The 21,646-nt window shown below is 45.1% G+C and overlaps 1 protein-coding gene across 1 annotated transcript; it reads right to left on the reverse strand.

Moving 5' to 3' along the window:
* Window positions 1-1,602: 1,602 nt before the first annotated feature.
* On the reverse strand, window positions 1,603-21,262 carry GABRP (gamma-aminobutyric acid type A receptor subunit pi). The gene is made up of 10 exons (XM_056349335.1): window positions 21,116-21,262; window positions 16,121-16,210; window positions 14,721-14,833; window positions 12,528-12,595; window positions 10,296-10,513; window positions 9,376-9,458; window positions 6,799-6,936; window positions 5,388-5,540; window positions 4,628-4,821; window positions 1,603-3,649 (listed from the first exon to the last, which is right to left on the reverse strand). The coding sequence occupies exons 2-10, from the start codon at window positions 16,174-16,176 to the stop codon at window positions 3,335-3,337; spliced, it is 1,338 nt and encodes a 445-aa protein (XP_056205310.1). The 5' UTR covers window positions 16,177-16,210; window positions 21,116-21,262; the 3' UTR covers window positions 1,603-3,334.
* Window positions 21,263-21,646: the final 384 nt, after the last annotated feature.

Consider the following 21,646-nt stretch of genomic DNA (forward strand, 5'->3'; position numbering starts at 1 on the left):
AGTCTTAAAGTAGGTGCAAATGTTCTTAAAAAGAGACAAAGGTTCCAGAAACTGCAGCTTTAGGAAGTATACTTAAGGCAAGGTCACAGCAGATCAGAACATAACTGAAAAGCAGAATTATCCCAAAAAGCAAGTCAGTTGTCTTCTCCTCCATACATTCACATTCTGCCAAGAGCACAAACTGGCACCGCGGTGGAATAGTAAACGTTAGGTGTAACTCTGTCCTGTGGGTTATCTGCATTCATGGTGCCAAGTCCTCTCAGAACTACAGGGCAGATGTGGTCTGTGGGAGGTGAAACAGCTCAGGAACCACCACCCTAGAGGCTTTCAGAGGGTAGGCTGCTGCTCAGACCCCTTCCTCTTCCCAGTACAGCCTACTCAAGGCTGAACCCATAGGCAAAACAGAGCTGTGTGCAGTGCTTACCTGGTGGCTTTGTTGTCTGCAGCTTACATGTTACGTACTAGTCCTTTGTGGGAAAGGCTGATTTTTCAGCTGGTGTTTGTCAAGATATCAGGGATTACCTCTGCACACCAGTAACATGGAAGCTGCTCTGCGCTCCATGCCTATCAGGATATGAAAGTCTCATCGTGAATTCAGTGGTGCTTCTAGCTTGTGTTAGACAACATCTGAAAGAGACAGGAAAGACTTGGGACCGTGCAAGTGCATCATCCTGACCATTCTGAAGAGTGTATCTGGGCTCACAATGCTCATCTCTCACTGCCCTCTGCACATCATGTGTGGGATGACACCACCAGCAAGTAATAACACCAGGCTGCTCCAGGACATCAGTGTGGCTAAGTTGACTTGCTTCACTGTTGGGTGTAATTAGCAAAAATTAATTTTAGTCCCTCTAACATGCCTGATGTACCTCCACTAGGACAGAGGCTGGGTGGCTTACTTACCTTGTCTCACTTTCCATAGCTGGTCCTTGCTGAGCATCAGTTTGACCACTGAAACAGCCTCAGGACCACTCTGTGTGCACACCACTGAGACCAGAGTTAATATCCTGTGTTACAGCAGGTTTATGTAGGGGGACAGTCATATAAGGTGCATTAAAGTCGTGAAGCCCACCAATGAGAGAGAAAATTAGATGTAGGAGCAAATAAAGCAGGAGTCCATACTTTCTAGCTTTTACGAGTTTCCGAAGTAAGATGTTTCTCCCAGTCAAGCCAAAAGCTCTTTAAGGATATTCTCATAAAGGTACCTGAAAAAAATGCTTCCTTCCCCTTCTACCTTCTGTCCCTCCTTTCTGTATTGAAGTTACCAACATCAGCAATAAATGAGAACAGAGCTGATACTTTTTTTAAGACATCATACTGTTCGCTAGGCCGGGTCAATAAAAAACAAGTATAACTTGGAACAAGTCCTGAGCAACTGCAAAGCAGCAAAGTTGTAACAAAAGCTGCATCTAATGAGTGCAAGCCTTGAGTGTGGCAGTTTAATGTACAGAGCAATTCCTTTTGTTAACGTTAATATTTGGCGGCGGCCGGTGTTGAACACATTAGGGCATTTAAGTTGGGTTTTAAAGAAAGAAATTGATACAGAAAGAAGGTAACGATTTTTTTTTTTTTTTTTAATAGAGAATCTCTCTGGGGGTTTGTGTTCATATCACAAACATTCACTTTATTACATTTTATGGAATGGACTTTAAATGCCAGTATATACAAGCCAACATTTCATTATTGGAGTTTGTGTTTATTCACTTGCCATTGTCAGTCTGTTCCCCTTTGTCTTCTTGTGCTGCTTTTTGTAAAAGCTGTGATTTATGAATAGGTGGTTTAGAACCTTCACAATATAGCGTGGTGAAGTGGTTCAATAAAAAGTTATTAAAGTAAAAAAAATCTGTAGTTTGGTGTGTTTTGCCCACCTTCTATAGGAACCCCCAGTAAGAGACTCTTACACTAAGCAAACACTGCATGTGTGAGACTGTAATACAAGGTACACGATGAGAGGCCTCATTCAGGCAATACTCTGAGCAGCAGCCACTGCAGGCAGGTACAGTTTTGCCGACAATAACTGCAGGATTATGCCCTCAAAGTTATGAAAGTTACATAGGCTAAATAGGCAGGGGGGTGAGGGGAGAATCTGCCATAAAACATTCATTTTAAAATCAGGAAATAAAGACTTCCAGTAGCCTTAAGCTACATAGTACCAAATGGCATTTGGTTCTCAAATGTGTGTGCATGCTGCATTTATTTTTAAAACAATGCTCTTGGTCCTGCTGATTGGGGGATAAACAAAGCTGACTGGCAGTTTCCAGAGCCCACTGAGAATCTGAATTTCTGCAGAAACATAACACTGTTTTAGCCTAAAATACAGAGTGACAGGCTGATTTAGATCATTGTACCCCAGCCCACGCACGGGGTTTTCATCCAGCAGCACTGCTGACTTGCCACAGCTGCACAGCCACATAGAAGAGGGGAGGCAAACTGGCCACTCTTGCATATGGCTGGCAAGAAAGGAGAGCTGCTTGTAGCAGTGCAAGCTGAAGGAGGCACTCTCCGGGATGAAAAATAATTTTTGAGGAAGATGTGGAAGGTGGTAGAATCTGTTCAACTGCAGTACAATGAGAAGAGTGTAAGAGATGGGTTACAAAACAATTCTGCTGCCTGTATTTTGTTCCCAAGTCTCTGAAAAAATGCAGCTCTACAAACAAAAAGCCTGCCGTCTGTCTCAGGGATGGATAACTTCAGCAAGTGAGGATTACCTCAATGAGTCTGACAGGAGGCATACCACTGCGCCGATGCCACCAGCGCTGCTGTCACCAGCCTGGCACCGCACCACCCCTGGGACACGGAAGCACCGGGCACGGGAGCCATTCTTGTGCGCATGGCACGCTGCTGCCTTCGGGTTCTCTCACTTGAACAGAGGAGCTATTGAGACAGCAACCCCAGTCCCTCTGTTCCTGTTATCTCTGGCAAAGAAGAACAGCTATAATCCTACATCCTCTTGGAGATCTAAATGAGAAGGTTCCAGCCTGCTTCAGACTAACAAAATAATTCTACCACGTGTAGCACTCGTTGGCCTGCCACACGCAGTCCTACACAGCCAGCCCTGGCCTGGAGGGGCTGGAGGCTGGCATGAAAAGCAGGTTCGAGCAGAAGAGCTCAGCACAGCCACTCAGCTGAACAAGCAGTTGTCCAGAGTCAACGTTGCTAATGCTGAAGCACCAAGGCTTCGCATCTTGTGTACCTCACACACTCTTCTGCTCTGTGCCTCAGGAAACACAACAGACCATTCGTCCACACTGGATTCACTGAGGTTAGGTACCTCAATGCCCATCGGCACCATTTCTCTCCTGCTGAAGTAGGAGAATGAAGTGGCTTATTTCTACTAAAAATATAGGTAATAAGCCCAATAAAACACATTGACCAGCATGAAAAACAAAGGAAAAAGCAATTTGGAGTAGTGGTCTACGTTGCTGGGGTTCTGAATTGTGAAATAACCAATAATCCTGTGCATTTTGTTTCTCAAGACACATTTGATTTTCTCATGAGTTTTCATGGTCAAGTCACTGCAGTTGACATTATCGCTGGAAATCTCAACGCTTGTAAAGCTGATTTTCTGTTTGTAGCTGGTGATGGAGCTGTTGAGGATGTTAGTGAAGTTGACTTCTTCCATTTCTTTAGTGAGTTCATTTGTAGGCCCCTAGGAAACAAGAGTGTACAGTTAATATTAGGGTTTGTCTTCTGCAGAGGAAAAGTGTTTAATCAATAGGGAGACCATAAGGATAAAGGTAAAAGAACATGGTTCCATACATGTTCACCCCAGTACTCAAACATGCCTTTCAGCTGCTGCCTGGTTTTAGGAGTGCATGAAGTCCCGGAGATGCCTGTGTTTCCACCACTGTATTTCTAGAGGTGTTTTGAAATCTTTGAGCAATTCTCACTCAGTGTTACTAAGCAACTCAATACCCATCTCCTACAAGACATCCACCTCTTCACTTCTACACAGTAACCCAATGCCTGGGGAACTCAGCATTGAGGTGGGTAACCTCTTTTCCCTCTAGTTAGGATTTGGACCCTCAGTGACCACTGGACTATAATCATACCTATTTAATTTTTTGCACTAAAGCAGAGCGTTTTGACCAATTCACTCACTCTCACAACCCCCACAGACCATTGTGGGACTGATATTTGGTACTGTCTTCTAGGAAGGGAGGAAGAAGGGTTCAGCTTTCCTCTGGCAGAGGAGATTACCTTCCAGATCAGTGTCCTAATCACAGTTATTTCATAGGAGAGCAAAGAGAGGTGTTATTCTGGCCCTTCTTTGGCTGCATTTTGAAAGAACAGAGGCGCCTCATGCTCTCACACGAGCTCAGCTCAGGGCTCCGGGCCCGATGTTAGTGGTGGGCCAACGTGCCTTCCTAATGTGGTCCCGTGAATCTCACCTAACTGTTGGCTAAGGCCACTGCTCTTCTGGCTGGTGTGCAGAAGTCTGTGTCAGATCACAGCAGTCTGGAGCTACTCATGTGTTTGTTGCAAAAAAAAATTTAGATTTAGTGATAATTACGAGAAAAAAATGTTACTGTGTCCATAACAGGAAGACCATTTGTCTTCCTTAATTAACAGAGGACTAATTGTCAATCCAAGATAACTTGGCTTATTAAGGTAGGTCAGGCATTACCTTTGGCGGTGCTTTAGCTGCACACTTTTGTGATGAGCTGTAGTGAGCCACTGCATATTCCACAAGGGCACCAAAGATGAAGCTGAAGCAGATGCCGAGGTAAACATCAATGGCCTTAATGAAACAGTTGGTTTTTGAAAGTGAACTTCGTGAGCCGATCATCAGAGTTGTCATAGAAAGCACCGTTGTTACTCCTTGGGAAGCAGAAAAGGAAAGACCTTCCCTTGTGGACACTTTAGAAAAGGCTTGGCCTACCCTTCTTCACGTGTTGTCTCTCTCTTGCTAGCCTGATAGAGCACCTCCCTTCTTACCAAATCCAAATCACCCATCAGCTGAAATACTTTTGTAGCACTAGCTACTAGCTTCACACAGGCGTCACTGCATTGGACACTTTGGCTCCAGTTGGAGCCTCCAATAAAAGCCTCCACGCTTGGCTCTTATTTTTCTTGCTTTCATTAAAGAAGTCCACCACTCCCCTGCTCCCTCCAAAGCACATCAAGAATGTGTCTTCTGTTGGCTACTCTCTATCGTAAATCTGCTGGGAGCCTTGGCCATACACAGCTCTGCAGGAGGGCAAGTGTGCCAGCCACAGCATCGCCTCCACTCCTTGTACCAACAACCCAGCTCTGCCGCAAGGAAAAGCACCACGTGAGCAGAGCTTTTACCACTGAGCAGAGAGCTCAAGAGATCTACTGCCTCTCCAGCCCTCAGAGGCTCCCCTACCTGCTTAAATCTTCTCCTTCCTCAGGCAATAACTCACCAATGCAGGTTCTTGCAGGCACTGAATCCAACGTGATCCAAAAAGAAACCCAGGACAACATGACAAGCAGAGTGGAGGGCACATAGGTCTCCAAAATGAAGTAAAGGACGTTTCTTCTGAGCTCAAACTGCAGTATCAGTCGTGGGTAACTGCCTGTTCACAAAAGGCAGGAACACAGTCAGCATGAGATTCCCAAAGACACCAGAACTGAAGCCAGGACAGCCCCAGCCCCTCTGAGCAGAGCTGCACTGAAATCGTGGGAGATGTGTTGTTCACACAAGCTGGCTTCTTGCCTCAGAGGTCCTACATATCTAATACGTCCTAGATGAGAGGACACAGATACATAGTGTTGCTGGACAAGAGACAGGTAAAATAACGCGTGCCTTGCAAAGGGGCTCCTGAACTTAATCCACAGTGGAAACATTTTATACTAGTGTCTTAATTCAGAGTAGAGAAGGGCTAATGCTTTCATCTGTTGTCTCAGACTCAGCACAGCACATTTTTCCCAATAACTGCTTTGAGGGGGCATTGCCAAGTTCAGTCTTATCTGATGGCTGAAAGATAAACAAAAGATTTTTCTCTCAATTTCGGCAGGCCCTGGCTCACATCCCAAAGCATCCCAATGCCTTATCATCACAGGGAATTAGACCCCCTGTATTCATCAGTAACTTGTGATCTTTGCTAAGTCTGTCTTTCTGCGTTCAAAAAATTCAATTTTTTAAAATCAATTTGTCATAATACTGGCATAAGGGATCTGGGGCTGGATTGCTAGTATTTTCAGGAGATGTTTCTGCTCTTTAAACAATAGTTCCCTTTGATATGTAGAAACAAAACCCATGTTGTTTGTAGGCTGTGTATGCTACAGAAAACAACAAAACATTGTTATTTTAACAACCTGGTCATTCTAAGGAAGTTTTTCTCCCTTTCATAGTGCCTGTGCTTGGAGAGAGGAGTATTTACACTGACAATGAAAAAAGACATTGAATTCTGATGTACAAAGGGATCTTACTCCATCATGATAGAATTGTAATTTACAAACAAAATTGTATTTCAAAACTTAATTTTGCTCCCAGTTACTGTACACACAGCTCTCTGCAGTATTTATAGTCTATGTACCTGGGAGGAAGGGAGAGAGTTTCTTCAGGTACGTGTGGAGAAGGAAAGAAGTGGAGAATTAAAAAAAAAAATAAATAATATAGTGAATAGCCCGTGGATTTCCATTTTGCAGAATATCCTGATTGCAACTAATTGGATTTCACCATCTTTCCGTCTCTCTCTTTATGAGATTAAGATTTGTTAGAGTCTTTGCTGGTTCAGGGTTGAGTCAAAAGATACTGGCCCATGGAAGGGAAGGGAGGCAGGAGGGGAAATAAGTGAGAGCTTTTCTTGTCTCTCTTTTCCACTGATTTACCTGTTTCCTGCTGTGACTTGGAGACCAGGGTATAGTAATGTTCCACCGTGTACTGAGAGAGCCGCAACTTTTCTATGCCATGGACAGAGTCGTTTCCTCTCAACCATGTGAAGATGACATCATTTTCATCATATCCCCCTAAGGAGAACATAAAGACCCACGTTAATGTGGATTAGCCAGTAAACGCCCAGCTACTGCCTTGCTTGGTCTCCTGAGTGGGAACAGAAACGTGATCCTGGCATCCTGGGCTGGACCAAGACCCTCTTGGCTGTGTCAGACTACGGGTGGATGGGTGCTGTTCCTCCCTTGCTGTACTTTCAGTCTGCTGGTTCAGACTTCAAGAGGAACGTGTGCCACTGTTAGTGATGCATCACATGCAAGGCTGCCAAGAACTTACTTCAATCATTTACATGAGGTATTTCTATCTGAAAATATTTTCGCATTTTAAAGAGGTATTTCTATCTGAAAATATTTTGGCATTTTAAAAGATAATGTATTCCTGTCATCCACAGTTTGATTACTTGCAGCAGGCTATAACTACTGCAGCAATCAACCCTCGAACGTGGTCTCTTCAGTCAGGAGAAACACTGGTTAAAACAAGAGAATACAGATCCCATCGAGCCCCTTGCCAGGTAGCAGAAGCACATTTCACTGAATCATCTATTCAAGTGCTTAAAAATACCAGAAAAGGGTTTTCAGTTAGTCAAGAGCTTGAAGCTGCGACTGCTATGCAGTTACAAACCAGGCTCTAGGTTTGTAATACATATGACAGGGTATGTGTTGTCCAGACAACTTGCTCATAAAAGCAGCTTTTTCTGCAAATCATTCCTTCCATCCCCAAAGTCTTTAAGTTCCTGAGGACAACTAAATGCATCTGACATTTCGGTAACACCAGCTTCCTGCCTCAAAGTGGTGGGACGAGTAAGATCAACAATTCAAGCAGTTTAGCGTTATGCTGGCTGAGTAATTGCCTCCAGGACTGTAAACGATGGTATAACTCACCCTCAGGTTGGACGGAGGGATACCTCACAGTCTGAGGGATAAAGCTTGTACTGAGTCACCAGCTTGCCATTCACTTCAGAAATTTCACTTAATTTAGGAAACAAGCCCATCAATCTCACTAATTTGATTTTTATTAAGTGCCCTTCTTTGAGAAAATGAGTAGGGACGCTTTGATTCTGATAATAACCTGTTCATCCTGGTAGAAGGAATAAGATGCAGTTGCAGTTCTATTTTTATCTAATTGTGTTTTCTTATTAGACACAAATTACCAGAGCTTGAGTGTGATGAACTCCTAAATTAGGTGTCCAGGGTATGAATCCCTGCATAGAATCCTAAGCATGTGACTTTCAAAGTTTCTAAGCAGTTTTATAAATTGCGGTTACTCAGGAAAATTTTATAATAAATGATAGATTGTTGTTAATTCATCTGGCGTATATTTAAATAGCATTATTTCTGGGCACTTATCCTAATGAAATCTCTAGTGGGCAATGTGCATGTAATTTCATTGGAATTATACAGCAACTGAGCATGATGTAGGACCCAATCACTTTTAAAACGGGCCCCAACAAGCTATGCTTTAGCAGAAGAGGCCAATCATTATTATTTCAGGAGCTATTCTTTGTAATAAAGTTAACCATGGTGAACTAATATGATTTTAATGTGAAAATAATACATGTTTCCCTAGGTGCTTCGTGCTGCAACCCCAGAAGTTAAAATCTGGTCTTTTCATTGTGGAGGTTTTACATGTTTCTTTCCGTGACATGAAGCAGGAGATGGTCGCTTGCTCGTTGTGGAGCTTCACAGGTACAGAACAGCAGCCCTCGCTGAGCTCCTGGATAAAGGCATGTAGCATCCTCAGTTTTCCTGGAGTCTTTCCCAGCCAGCTTTGCCATGGGTAAGCTTTTAATTTAAATGAGATCAGAAGCCACTGATTATTCTTTTTCTTCAGACTTCCAAGGCTGAGACTTCTTCTGTTGACAAGGGTCCTATTATCTGCATCACTGTAACAGACAGCCCTCAGGGGGACGCGGACAGCACAGAGTTTCCTTTGCCTTACTTTCAGTTTGTGAGTTTGAGTCACGTTCAGCTCATTGTAGTAAGAGCCACCCTTCACACTGGCTCGTTACACTGGAGGTTTGGGAGGTGCAGGAGGTGGTAGATACACAAACACGTGAAAAGTTGTTCCTGGCTGTGCTCAATGCCATGCACTTACACCATAAGTTAGTTTTGAAGAAGCTGTGTGTGCAAAAGGGACTGAATTTGGAAATCCAGCCATTATTTATTTCACCCTTTCTGTGCAAAATTGCACTAGCTACACATTAATAAAAATATTATTTATTACCACTCTTTATATATAAATCACGCAGTAACCGGAATCCTCTGAACTGTGGATTATGACACAAACATTTGAAAAATGACGAAGCAAAGCAGTTTCCTTTTGGACCTTAATATCTGCAGGAATAAGAGTCTACTCCAGAAAGCCACTGTGATAAATCCAAATATTCAAGATGTGTCATTACATATGAATAAACAAATTTAAAGTCAAGTCAGATTTTTCTGGAGTTTTATACTTACAGCTTTCTAGCTGCAGTCTGCATGTTTGTGTGTCCATGGGATATTTTGACAGGTCCATATTACAAGCAACAGTGGTAGTGATTCTGTAGGAAGAGAAAGAACTCAAAAAATAGCAATAAAGGTGCGTAATAAAATACCTCTTTCTCACAGCAAAGCAGACCTCAAAGGCTCTGCTCGGTCATTTAGGTAATTTTGACCTGTGAAATGAATGGACTGATACAATCGGTGCGAACCCTCCTTAAGAAGACAGGCTGCTCTCTGCAGCCGCACTGATGAAAATGTATCCAAAGGAGGAATTTTGCTTTGCTGTGGTGGGAGATTTAGTGTAGATTCACACATTTTCCAGCGCTACAGTTTACAGATCTTAAGAAGTCACCACTTGTCACCTGAGGCACAGTAACCACACATGTACTGTGGCGTGTTCTGATGTGGAGAGTTTTACTTTGCCACTTTACTTCGCAGTTAAGGCAACTGGGACACAGTTACTGTCAGCTGAATGGCTAACACAGCTACCGCGCGCATCTCTGCAGCACAGGTACCAGTACGAGTTTTGCTAAAAAGTGGAAACGACGCCTACGTGGCACTGGGTAAGCAAGTACTTACCCACTGTCTGTTAACCTCGTACTGTTACGATGCCTGCCTCCAGCAGATTCTGCTGGTCCTGGGTGACACTTAAACTTGCAAGCTTTCTGAGCAGCACCGTGCCCAGGCTGCAGCACGTACCGTGGTGGGGAATCCTGACCTTTGGCTGGCGTTTCCAGTGGCCAAAACAGGGGGGAATGGATCACAACATCATGGTCACAGTTGACTTGTTGACCCCCAACTTATTACCCGTGACAGCTGGTACCTGCTCCAGTCCAGCATAACTCTGGAAATCTATTCTGAACCATCATCATCAGCAAAGCCAAAGGTTGATTTACCTTAGGGCATACAAGATAGTGCCATTAGCGAACAATCTTATGAGGCGGTTCCCCACAGTAACATCGTGCAGGAAGGACCTTTTGGACTCCACAATGTATGTGTCTGGTACCCAGAGCAATTCCACTAGACGAGCATCTAGGGTGAAGCTCTTGTTGCCGTGGAAGACCAGCCGGGGGTCTGTCCAGCGCTGCCGCAAATATATAGTAGCTGTGTAATCCTGGGAAAGAGGAAAACCCGTGAGGGTGCATGTCCCTAACACTTGCACAGTGCAGCTGTGGGCGTGCCACGTGCGACAAGAGCCAGCACATTTGTTTAATTCTATCAAAGCTCAGCTTCAAAGGCATGCAGCAGATCTGATAGATTTTCATCACAGTTTTATTTATTGTATTACATTTCTCATATACTAATACTCTAAGGTGTAGTGTTTGAGGCCTAAAGATTATACTTATAGTACTTTTTTTTTTTTTTAAATGAGCAATTATTGTAATTGATATTCCTGTGTCCATTTTGCAGGTAAGAAAACAGATGGGAATTACACACTTGAGGCCACTCAGCAAGTCATTGCCATTAAAAATCAGTCATTGTCTAGAGCTGGAAAATTACACGTACTATAAATGTGATCGGGAAAGAGACACAAGCACTTTGGAGAAAAAAGGTAAGAAAATCCAACCTGTTATTTCACAAAGGTCTTAAAAAAAAAAACACCCAAAGAAATGAAAAAAAAACCAACAAACATGTTGCATCTTTTTTAGTAGGAGCTTTGACTCTAAGAACACTAGGAGTACCTTGAGTGTAGCCTGCCAAAACCTACCTGCAGCAACTGGAGTATTTTCACAGTGCCCCTTCATAAAGAATAAGCAGTATGTGGCTCTAAAGGCAAGTCTTTGCTGAGCCTTCTGGACAGACAAGGGTCCTGTTGTACTGCTTCACTCCCTTTGTTATAGACAAAGTAGATGCAACCAGTAATGCCTTTCGTTTTCAAAACATCTCAGTCACAAACAGACCGACACTGGTGATTGTGTTAGCAGTGCGAAGGCACCATGCTTTACTACGAATATGTGGCCTGTCTGTGGAAGATGAAGCAGTTCTGTTTCATTTGATCTATAATTTGTAAAATGGTTAAAAAAAAAAAAAAGTTCTAAGTAAATATAGGGTATCTGCGTTAGCTTTTGCAACTGCCAAAATTTTAATCTCAGCCTGTGACAGAAGAGGAAACATGTCAAATAATGCAGTTATGGCTTTCAATACCGTGCATCGTAACAGTAACAAAAGTGAAGAATTCTGGTTGATTTTCCAGCTTTTGTTGAGGCACAGAGTAAGCCTCTGCAATGTTTTCCATGCAATCAGAACAATTTAGATGGACAATCAAGAAGAAAAACTCCAGAAGAGGAGCTATTTTACCAGGCCATTTAATTAAGTTAAAGGTACATAAATAATTGATTTTATTGGTTCTGCTTCTTCCCCAAAATGAATAGCTTTATCAAAGTTACAATATTTTATTTAGTGAACTTTTTTAATTTGTTGGGAAGAGAGGGGGGGGAAAAAATTCAGTGGTGTTCTTGAAAATGCTGAAATTAAGCGTTGAAATTGTTCCTGTTTGGACTGATACTATTTGCTGAATTTATCCAAGTTGCCCATACTTTTTGTCAACCTGAAAGAGAATTTTTCAGTCATCATTGTTTGAAATCCAGCTGTTATCAGAAGTGGAGGGAACCAGACTCATCAGTGGTGGGAAGAGGTTCTCTCTATTGTTGTTTTTTACTTTTTTTTTTCCTTGGGATGACCAGTCCTTTGAGCCTCAGACTGTGTTGCAGCTCAAAACCTCATTTCTTCTCCTTGAGGAGAAACCCTGTCTGTCTTTTCAATTGACACCAGCACATCCAACAGAAGCCACCCCTCCCCTACACAGAGGAAAGGTGAGGAAGAGGGAATGCCACACACAGGATTGAATTTTCTTCGCCCCACCATTTCCAAGTGACCTGAATTCCAGAAGGTACCAAGTATTTGATCTATAGGACCTTTGAAGCCATCTCTACTTACAGGCTCACATTACTATGACATCTATATCATCATAAACGAGCCCTGTTCCCATCACACCTCTGGATGTGGTCAACAGACACAGAAAAGCAAAGCAGCTGGACTGTGAGCTTCTGGCTGAACACACAGGAATATATGGCAAGTCTCCCAGGCAGATCCTACTTGTCTCTTCTAAAATAAAAACTTTCACTTACCATGTTGCTCTCAGATATACTAGAAATACTGGCAATGTCCATACTCATTGCAATTTGAACAGGTTCTCCTGTGGAGGGAAAGAGAAGCTTAAGCAGAGAGAAGGGAAGAGTGGAAGGCACAATAGAACCACTCGGGATGCTGTGCAGTGCGGGCACTGCTGGCAGCGTCACAGGCTGTCTCTCAAACTGCAGAAACCCGAAGGGTTACACAAGAGTTCAGAGCATTACACTCATAACCAGCACCGTGAGCCAAACCACAGCTGTCACTTCTGGGAGCTGGAGTTCTGCGGCTGATGGCGGTGGCAGATTGCTGACACGCTCCCACGCTGGCAGTGAGGACCAGCATCACGCACCAGCAGTGCCGGCAGCTTGTCCCTGGGCACCTGGTCTGTGACACCCACACAGGGGCATGCACGGGAATCGTGCTCCTCACATGCACACCGTGCAAGGTGCTCCTCACATGCACACTTGCACAGGCAGCCCCGCCCGCAGGGCAGGTACCATCCATCCCCGTTTCTTCGGGAGCGACACCCGGAGGCAGAGGGACGCGGGGACCCCCGACCCGCCGCTGCCTTTGCCTCTTTTTAGCGATGAGGCCACTGCTCTGTTTACACGCATCTGTCCAGCACTAGAGTCCCGAATCGCGACAGTTCCCGTTTCCTATCGCTCGCTGCCAAAAGCCACCACAAGAGGGCAGCGCCCCCCCGCAGACGCCCGCGCCGGGGGCTGGGCGGGCCGGGGGTCGGGCCGGGGGTCGGGCCGGGGGTCGGGCCGGGGGTCGGGCCGGGGGTCGGGCCGGGGGTCGGGCCTGGCTCCCTGCCCGCCCCCGGTGCCGCCGTCCCTGGCTCCCCGTCGTGTGAGTGTGGGGGCGCCAGGCAGCCCCCCGGCCCGGGGACAGACCCTCTGTCGGGGGACTCGCTGAAACCCCTTCTCGCCGTCTAAATCACCTTTAGGAACAGCCTCGGGACACAATTTCTAAATCTCTTTCGAGGTGTTTCTGGGTTGTTGTTTGTTTGAAACTGTTCCGAAATCCAAAATACACTTCACTGGCAGAAGCTGTCTATTTCTGCAAAGCAGCTCTCAGTCGTGCCCCCCGTTATTTTTAGACATTCAGCCGCTTGCAGCGCCCCCGAGTTAAGGCCCGGGGGGCAGATCCTGAGCTCTGCCCGTCCCCGTGTAACGCGTGGCGCTGTGTGACGTGCCCAGGTGGGGCGATGCCGTTGGTCCCTGTTACACAAGTCAGAAGCATCTGTTCACTGATGTGACAGGATCTAGAGGAGCTTTTCTATTCCTGCACTGGATCAGACAGTCTAGACACAACAAGCTGGTGAATGCTGAATTGTCCCAGAAATTTGCCATCATGGTCAGAAAAAGGAAGAAGCTGAAAGCTGCCGCAGCAGGTCAGTCTGCAGGAGCTACGATGGGAAACATCCAAGTCCTGGAAAAAGCTGATGAGGAATTTTTCTCTTGTGCATAGTTTCATTAATGGGTTCTGGCAGAAACGTAAAAGTAATATAAATAAAATGTTTCATAGCTGTTTTTTTAAACTTTCAATGATATTTTTCAGGTGCTGAATGCCATTCTGAGAAACCCTTTCCTCTGTGCGGTTACATCACTCACCTGGAAGGTGGGAGACTTAACACCCAAATTGGACAAGAGCCTCAGTTAAGTTCCTGAATATCTGACTGTCCTTCAGGTGCTCCCTACTCCCTGGAGTTTCACAAGGGTTTAATGAAGGTTTACTTTTGTCTCAGCGTGAAGTGAAAGCATGTGTCAAAAGTCAGTATTTCTGGCAAGGAGGATGGCTTTATTCTGCTATAGCCACAATCTACTAAGTAGATATACATGAACAAAAATAAAGCAGAAAATCACAAGGGTCAGACTCTAAACAAAAGCATGTACTGTTAGAGCAGAATTTAGTTACTCTGTCAGGTCTTTCACAGATATTGGAGTTTGTAAATTTCCCTCCTCGATGGATGTGTTCTCATGTCCCACACATGCGTGCACAATCTATGCAATACCACAGGGGATGCACAGAAAGGAGGGCAGCCTTGGCTACTAGCTAATTTAAAAGAAACACCACCATTTAAACTGGAGCATCCTAAAGAAAGCTTACAGAATTGTGTCGTGTCCCCCCCACCCCAAGCCTCACAGATTGTTTATCAAATGGTCAAATGCGTGGAGGCAACATACCACCAAAGTAGGGCCGGAGGTATTTGTTGTATCCCATGGTGAGGTTCTCAAATCCAGGGAGGGATGTTGTGTCGCCGCTGTGCAAGTCAGGTACGTGACCCAGGGAGCACCTCCTGGGGACAAAAATACATACTGGTACGTGTGGCCGGACATGCTGGGCACATCTGGTGTGTGGCTGCAGCTATGCTTCCCACCTGTGCTCAAACAAGCAAACTGCACAAAATAGTTTGTAAAAATAAGAAGATCCCTGAAATCACAAGCACTTGCTTGCATTGCTTACCTTTGCTGAATGACTGGTACCTTGAAGAGGTGGAAAAATGGTAAATTACCTCAGCTGATAGCTACAGGTTTGCATACATGGTAGCTTAAGGACATTCTTAAAACGTCCCAGATGAATCAAGCCAGGCCTATGTATCGCCAGCCTTAATAATAACCTGTAATCTCCCTTTTCATGCAGTCTTACAAGGGACATGCATTTCTCCCCCTGCCCCCCCGCCCCCCATTATGACAACCTAAGACAAATCTTACTGACCAACAGCTTCCCCTCCACAAGGACCCTCAGCCTCGTATGTTCGTCTCGGGCAGCATCCCTACATCCATCATCAGGAGCAAAACCCCCGAGCACGGCGTAAGGGGAAAGGAAGAGTGCTGAGCACTTCACAGGCACCAACAAAGGTTTGTGGGCTGAACCACCCCTATCTGCAGGGCATACAGAGGTTTCAAACCTAATTTACAATGTCATAATTAATGTTTTGTGGGTAGACAATAAAGCTGGCACCACAAGGCTGACAGATCTGTACCATCGTACAGACAGCTAGAGAGACAGGGGGGTTGGACTGTAAAAGGTCAGTTTTATGGTGCAGTGTCTGTGTGTGGTCATGTGCTCTTTTGATGAACACGTAAATGAGTGAATCGTTAAGAGTTTGTCATTGCTTTGTGAAGGGCTGGAGGAGGTGGAAGGCAGCACCTCTGCCTGGGACCTCCGGACCACAGGTCTGTGCAGTAAGAAACAGCAATGTAGTTACTCAAAGCTCCAGTGAACGTTTTTTTTTTTCTCTGTTCCCTTTAAAGCTGGGTCAATAGTCCTTGGAGCTTGGCAGGTTTTAGGCCAAAAAGGACCTTAGAGCAGAACTGGTTTGTGCATAGTATGAACATAAACATTCAAGAAACTTAAGACTAGATCCAGGGATAGTAACATCACAGCTGGGAACCCAGTGCGGGGCAAAACCTGCCAACTGTTCTGGTCCTGAACTCTGCAGGTTGCCCTTTTCTATGCCCAGTCCTGTACTGCACCCAGCTTTCTTTGGGTGGGCTGGATAACTGGAAGCATAGCTTCCTTTTGACCTACATTATTTATATGAAACATAATTCAGATGTAAAACAAAACACACTCCACTTACCTTTGTGTTGGGAGGAAAAGACAGAGACTGAAGAAGTAGAAATATCTGGAGAACATCTCTGGAGATTATTCCTGTAATTGCTCTGTTCATCTGTGAAGCAGAAAAGAAAGGCAAAGTTTTATGGCTTAAGAAAAAACTGTTTTAAGGGAAGGGGACAGGGGAAAGAAATCCTGCATAGTCAGAACCATACACCGTGTGATATTTGACATTCCTGAACACATAGTGGCTCCTGCCCTTTTATCTAGCTTGTGTCATTTTTCAGCACTGCGCTGTCTTAACGCTTTCCACATAAAAGACACTAGTGACAGCTCAGGTCCTGAAGTCCTTGACAAGGTCAGCAAATTTTAGCTGCCACTTCATTTTTGATAGGGCTTTTCTTCTTTCAGCATGGGATGGCAATTAGCTGATGTTGCAAATGGCACCACAGGAAGGTGTCGCAGCACTCTCCAAACCAGCCAGCTGCAACAAGGTCTTTTACCATCTCCTACCAGCACACTCTTCATACAGCCTCTCTGCTGCCTTCTCCTAGGCTCTCCTCATCCCGGGCACGCTCTCCTTCTCTCTACTTCTTCCTCCTCTCTCTTCCTCGGCTGCTTCCTCTTCATTGACTCTCAACCACTTAACAGAACCAGCCACAGCTGCACTTTATCTACATCAGCCAGCCCCCCACCCCTGAAGCCAGCACACAGCTGTATATTATCAATGTTAATTAACCCAGCTTCATTCCTTTACAGGAAGGGACCTACTGAATAGAAAAAAAAAATGTTTAGGTAGTTCCTAGGGCAGTCAGACTCTGAAGCAGAGTGAGATCCTGCCCATGTGTGACATGTTCAGCATCTTCTAGTCCAGGGCTCAGGTCCACTAACCAGCTACACAGAAAGGCTGCAGCTCTGCGCTCCATTAGCTCGTACCTGGGATAAGCCCATGCCACAATAGTACTGTTGGCAAGTCACTCAGCATGCAGTACAGGATGAAATCATTCCACTTGAAATGGGTTTCGTTGACTTTTCTGGGAGTGGAACCAGATCTTGGCATCTGGCAGAGACTCCCACAGGCTCACGCTGGCCTTGGCGCTGGCGCCACAATGACCTGCACGCTGCTGCACTCGGCAGCTTTGCTCCTGCTCTGAGATGCCACATCAGTTGCACACCTCTTCTGGAGCACTGGGACAGCGCTTTGCCACACACCTAACGTGTGCTGCCACAGCAAGCTGCTGCAGGATGGGGTGGGGAGTCTGACACTGCCACAGCTGCGGAGGGGAGATTGTTACTCAGCCATCGTTACTCTGAGCTGGAAACACAATATTGCTCAACTTCAATATTTGAAGCGTGCCCCGTGTGTCCGAGTTTTCCTGCAGATACTGGCAAGGCAACATTATTCTTGGATGCATCCGAGTCTTCCTCTTTATTATATCATTACAAACCAGGAATGACTATGCAAACCTTCAGTCACCGTGCCTCGGCACCGTGAGAGCAAGGTCCCAGTTCAGATTCAGTGCCTTTCTCATCATGTGCAGCTGTACAGCCTCAGCTTCAAACCTGGCTGTGACATGGTAACCCAAATACCAGGAATTTTCTGCTTGCGTCAGATTCTCCCTGTGGTAGTTCACCACAGCCCAGAGGACACTCTGCCTGCTCAGCTGGCTGTACGGCTCCGGTGCTGTGCCACAGGACAGCAGGGCACCAGGCAAGGACAGCTTTGCCTATCCAGAACCAGCAAAAACACCTCAACATTCAAGCACCACAAATGCAGGGCATGGCACTGGAGGAAGAATGTTTTTTGAAACAAAATATGCTCTAATATCTGTCCACCATCTGAATTCCTAGCAAGGCTTTGCACTGCTAGTGCTTTCTTTGAACACGGTGTTCAGATGTTTCCAGACATTATTGCTCTCCTCACTATAACGTGATCATGCAGAGCTACAGAGAGAACCATTTACCTCCTCACAGCAGTGTTAGGCCACAATTCTAATGGGAAGAAGAAGGATTCATCCAGGCAGTTTAAAGAAGTACTTCTAGGAAGAAAGGATTATTTTGAAAACTAGCATTTAGTTAAAGTATAGAATTCATGAACTGAGGAACCCCTCACGAGCATCCTTCGTGACCATGTTTCGCACAGGCGCTGTGGTTGCTAGCATTTTGGTGCATCAGAATAAGTTTCTGAACAGATTTATTCTATCTGATCCTAGTTACTAAGACCCTGTCGTGAAAAAAGCAAGCCAAATTCTATTTATTTTGACGGCTGACTAATGGATGGAGACCTCTTATGCTGTAAAAAGCCTTCTTGGGACCCTGTTGTATCTTCAGTTAACGGAACTGAAGCGTGCACTGCAATGCATGCCGCTGCTGTCTGGGGAAGAGAGCTGGAACAAACCAACACGGATAAATTTATAGCTGCTGCTGCCTCAGACCTCAGTGAACAACAGAGACTCAATTTCTCTGTGACTCTGCTAATTCTTTGCAAAACAAGGAGCATCTTGTTTTCCCCCCTTCAGAGGGTGGCTGTGAAAATAATAAATACATCAAAGACTGCAAGGCAGTGAAAGGGGGATCTGTGAGTACCTAAGAAAGCTGGAAACAGGCATACCAAAGTACTCGGGGGCAAGAAAAAGGTGACACCAGTGCCCAGACCTGAATATAACCAAACCACTTCTTTACTAGCGCATCAGCTAATACAACTGCAATTCTGTTTTTATAGTGGAGAAGCTTTCATCAGAAGTTACCAGCTTCATTAGTACAGTATACTGGGAAGAAATTACTATAAGACTGTGTATTTATGTTTCTCTGTCCAGTAAAGGATTTCTGCTTACTCCAACAGACTCCCCCCCTCACCTCATTTAAATGCTGTTTAATCTGGACATCTTTCTACGGTCAGTGAAGGCATGGCACAGGCAATACCACAACAGCAGTAGTAGTCCTGAAGGCAGTACTAGTACAACTGGTGGAGAGACTGCTTCCAATGCCAAAGCTACATAAAAATAATTCATTATGTACTCAGAGATAATAAAACCTTGAGAATGTAATAGCTGACTCAGCTCTGTATTCTCCCTGTTGGCTGAAAAATTACACAAAAATGCAAGCATTATAGTAAAATACATCCAGCTAGAGTCCTCTGTGGAACCCTCTGTCTGCTTTCAGAGAATTTAATGAAATAATGCTTCTTCACACCAACCAACAACAGCAGTATGTGTCTCCTACTACAGTTCAGTCTTTGCTTCCTTAATTCTGCTTTATTCCTCTATCTTTGAGGGAATGGTAAGAGCAAAAACAGGAAAGGAGGGAAAATCACCAGCAGCTTCAATAATTCTGCTTGTAGGGAACAGGGTGTGAGGTAGAAAAGATGCACACTGTCACCTGATGGAGCCTGAAATTGTAGCTGGGCTGCTTAGCATCACTGCCACTGTAACCTGTGCTGGTGGGCTCCTTCATCTGGAGCATTCACCAACTGTGAGGGAAGCTGGCAGGAGCCACTGCACTCCTGCGTCACCCCCCACTCACCACCTGAAAGCACCGCCTGCATCTCGCCGCACAGAGCAGATTAGCATAGCCTCTGATTTTCTACTGGCCGATGACACTGCAGTGCTGGGAAATAGGAGCATTTATGAGAATCTAAAAAGCCATCCAGAAAACCAAACCCATATGGCCAGTTTGCTAAGCTTAAGAGTAATCATTCACAAGGTCAAATTTTACTAGAGCCAAATTGCTACAACTGCAGAACACGCAACACAGGCACACGTGCATCTTAGAATAAAACCTGGCTAAGGAAGATAGAGAAAACAAAACAAGTGCTGAAATAAAAGCAGATTACATTTAATTTGCCCATTTAGGCATTGCCTCTATTTATTACACAAAGTTAAGATTTTCACGATGAATGTCTGTTCCATTTCCCTTGCACTGTAAGCAAAAGCTCTGCAGGAAACGCTGGAGGCTGCTCGTGCCACGGGCAGGGAGGGTCACGAGCACGGCGAGGCACAGGTGGCCCGATACAGCCGGCATCCCACGTGCCTGGTCCCCACGCAGACCCCGCAGCGCCTGAGACACCCTCGCACCTGAAACCTCAGCCTGCCTGAGCCACACACAAATAAGACCGTGTCTAAAAATTGTAGGCAACCGTTTTCACTGGGGTGTTTTCACAAATGCTTGGATTCCCAGGATGAGATTTGACAGAAATCACACGAGGACACTTACTTTCTTCTCAGGCACGGAAAAGTGTGGATTGTTTGGCTTTGCAGCGGCTTGGCTCTGCACAAGGACCAGCACAACCCCAGCAGCAGTTTCACTTTCACCACCTTTCCAGTGGTGTTGCTCATCCATTGTCAACACAACCAGCACGTGGGAATGTTGCTACAGAGAGGGCGGACAGAGTCAGAGCCCCCTTTTGCTCCCTGCATTCCCTCCCGTGGAACACCTTTCCAGGAGAAAGCATCACTACACCACCACTGGGAGCTTCCAGCTCCATGACCATGGCTGCAACAGTCTGTGCTGAGCTTTCTCTGGCCACCAACGCAAATGCGGTAGTTGCCAAATACAATTACAAAACGAGGCAAAAAGCATCATACAACCTGGGATCAGGCTTCACCGACTTTGCCAAAATGTTGCTTCAAGGTCAACATATGTTTACCTAGAAAAGGTTTTGAGTGACTTAAGCCAGATACAGTCTGTCTGCCCTTTCTGAACGTTTCCTTTCGCCCCTGCCCAGCCTGCACCGTGAGCAGCTGTCTGACCTTGAAAGACAACCGCTTTGGGGATGTGTGGGCAGGGGATTTTGCAAGGAAAGGTTCACGGCCTGACAGCTGCCGCAGAAGAGTCAGGCATTCTGATGATTTATTAGGAGAGCTCTTCAAATTTCAACTTACTGACCAAACAAATAATTAAAGGCTTTCATTTTCAGTTGATCTAGAATGATTTGCCTCTCACTTCCTCAACTTTAAAATGAAATATGTTTTCCTTTAAACTGTAAATCTTGTTCTCCCCAGGAACAAAAAAAATAAATTACCCGCTCTCTTTTTGATTTTTGAAGGTGAAGATCTATTTTGGCAGGCCAGGAAAAAATCTGAAGACGACACAAGGAAGAGAACGGAGTTAACAACAGGGAAACATGGTTGCATGACATTTTTTGCAAGCCGCTAACTGGAAACTTTAGTTATTTGACACTAAAAGTCAATGCAAACAGAACAGATTCTTTTATTACAGAACTAAAGAGGTAGTGGGATCCCGTCACGTGTCAACAGATACACGTGCTCATTCCTTGGCTGGGCAGGACAAAAAGGGATGTTAGAGGCTGATGGAGGGAAAGGGAATGGGCGGACCTGGAAGCAGCACTCGTACCAGTGCATTGATAATACTGAATTTAATCATTTCTGATCTTTTAGCTTCAAAAATCTATTGTCTTGCTTATAATATTTCCTGACTAAAACAAGAAACTGAGAAAGGACTTCAAGTGTGTTAAATAGGCTGTAAAACAAAGCACGTCATTCTGAGTTGAAAGTAATGTCTCGTACTGACTGAAGAGCCATGCTCTTGTATT

Source organism: Falco biarmicus, chromosome 8 (genome assembly GCF_023638135.1).
Source record: "Falco biarmicus isolate bFalBia1 chromosome 8, bFalBia1.pri, whole genome shotgun sequence".
Classification (NCBI taxonomy): Eukaryota; Metazoa; Chordata; class Aves; order Falconiformes; family Falconidae; genus Falco; species Falco biarmicus.

Excerpts from the sequence above, each read along its gene's own strand:
- GABRP (XM_056349335.1), bottom strand. The coding sequence starts at position 16,176 with ATGTTCTCCAGATATTTCTACTTCTTCAGTCTCTGTCTTTTCCTCCCA. Across the intron at positions 9,459-10,295 it reads ACTATCTTGTATGCCCTAAG|AATCACTACCACTGTTGCTT; the intron begins GTAAATCAACCT and ends CTCTTCCTACAG. Across the intron at positions 4,822-5,387 it reads GCCTGCAAGAACCTGCATTG|GAGTAACAACGGTGCTTTCT; the intron begins GTGAGTTATTGC and ends CTGCTTCCCAAG.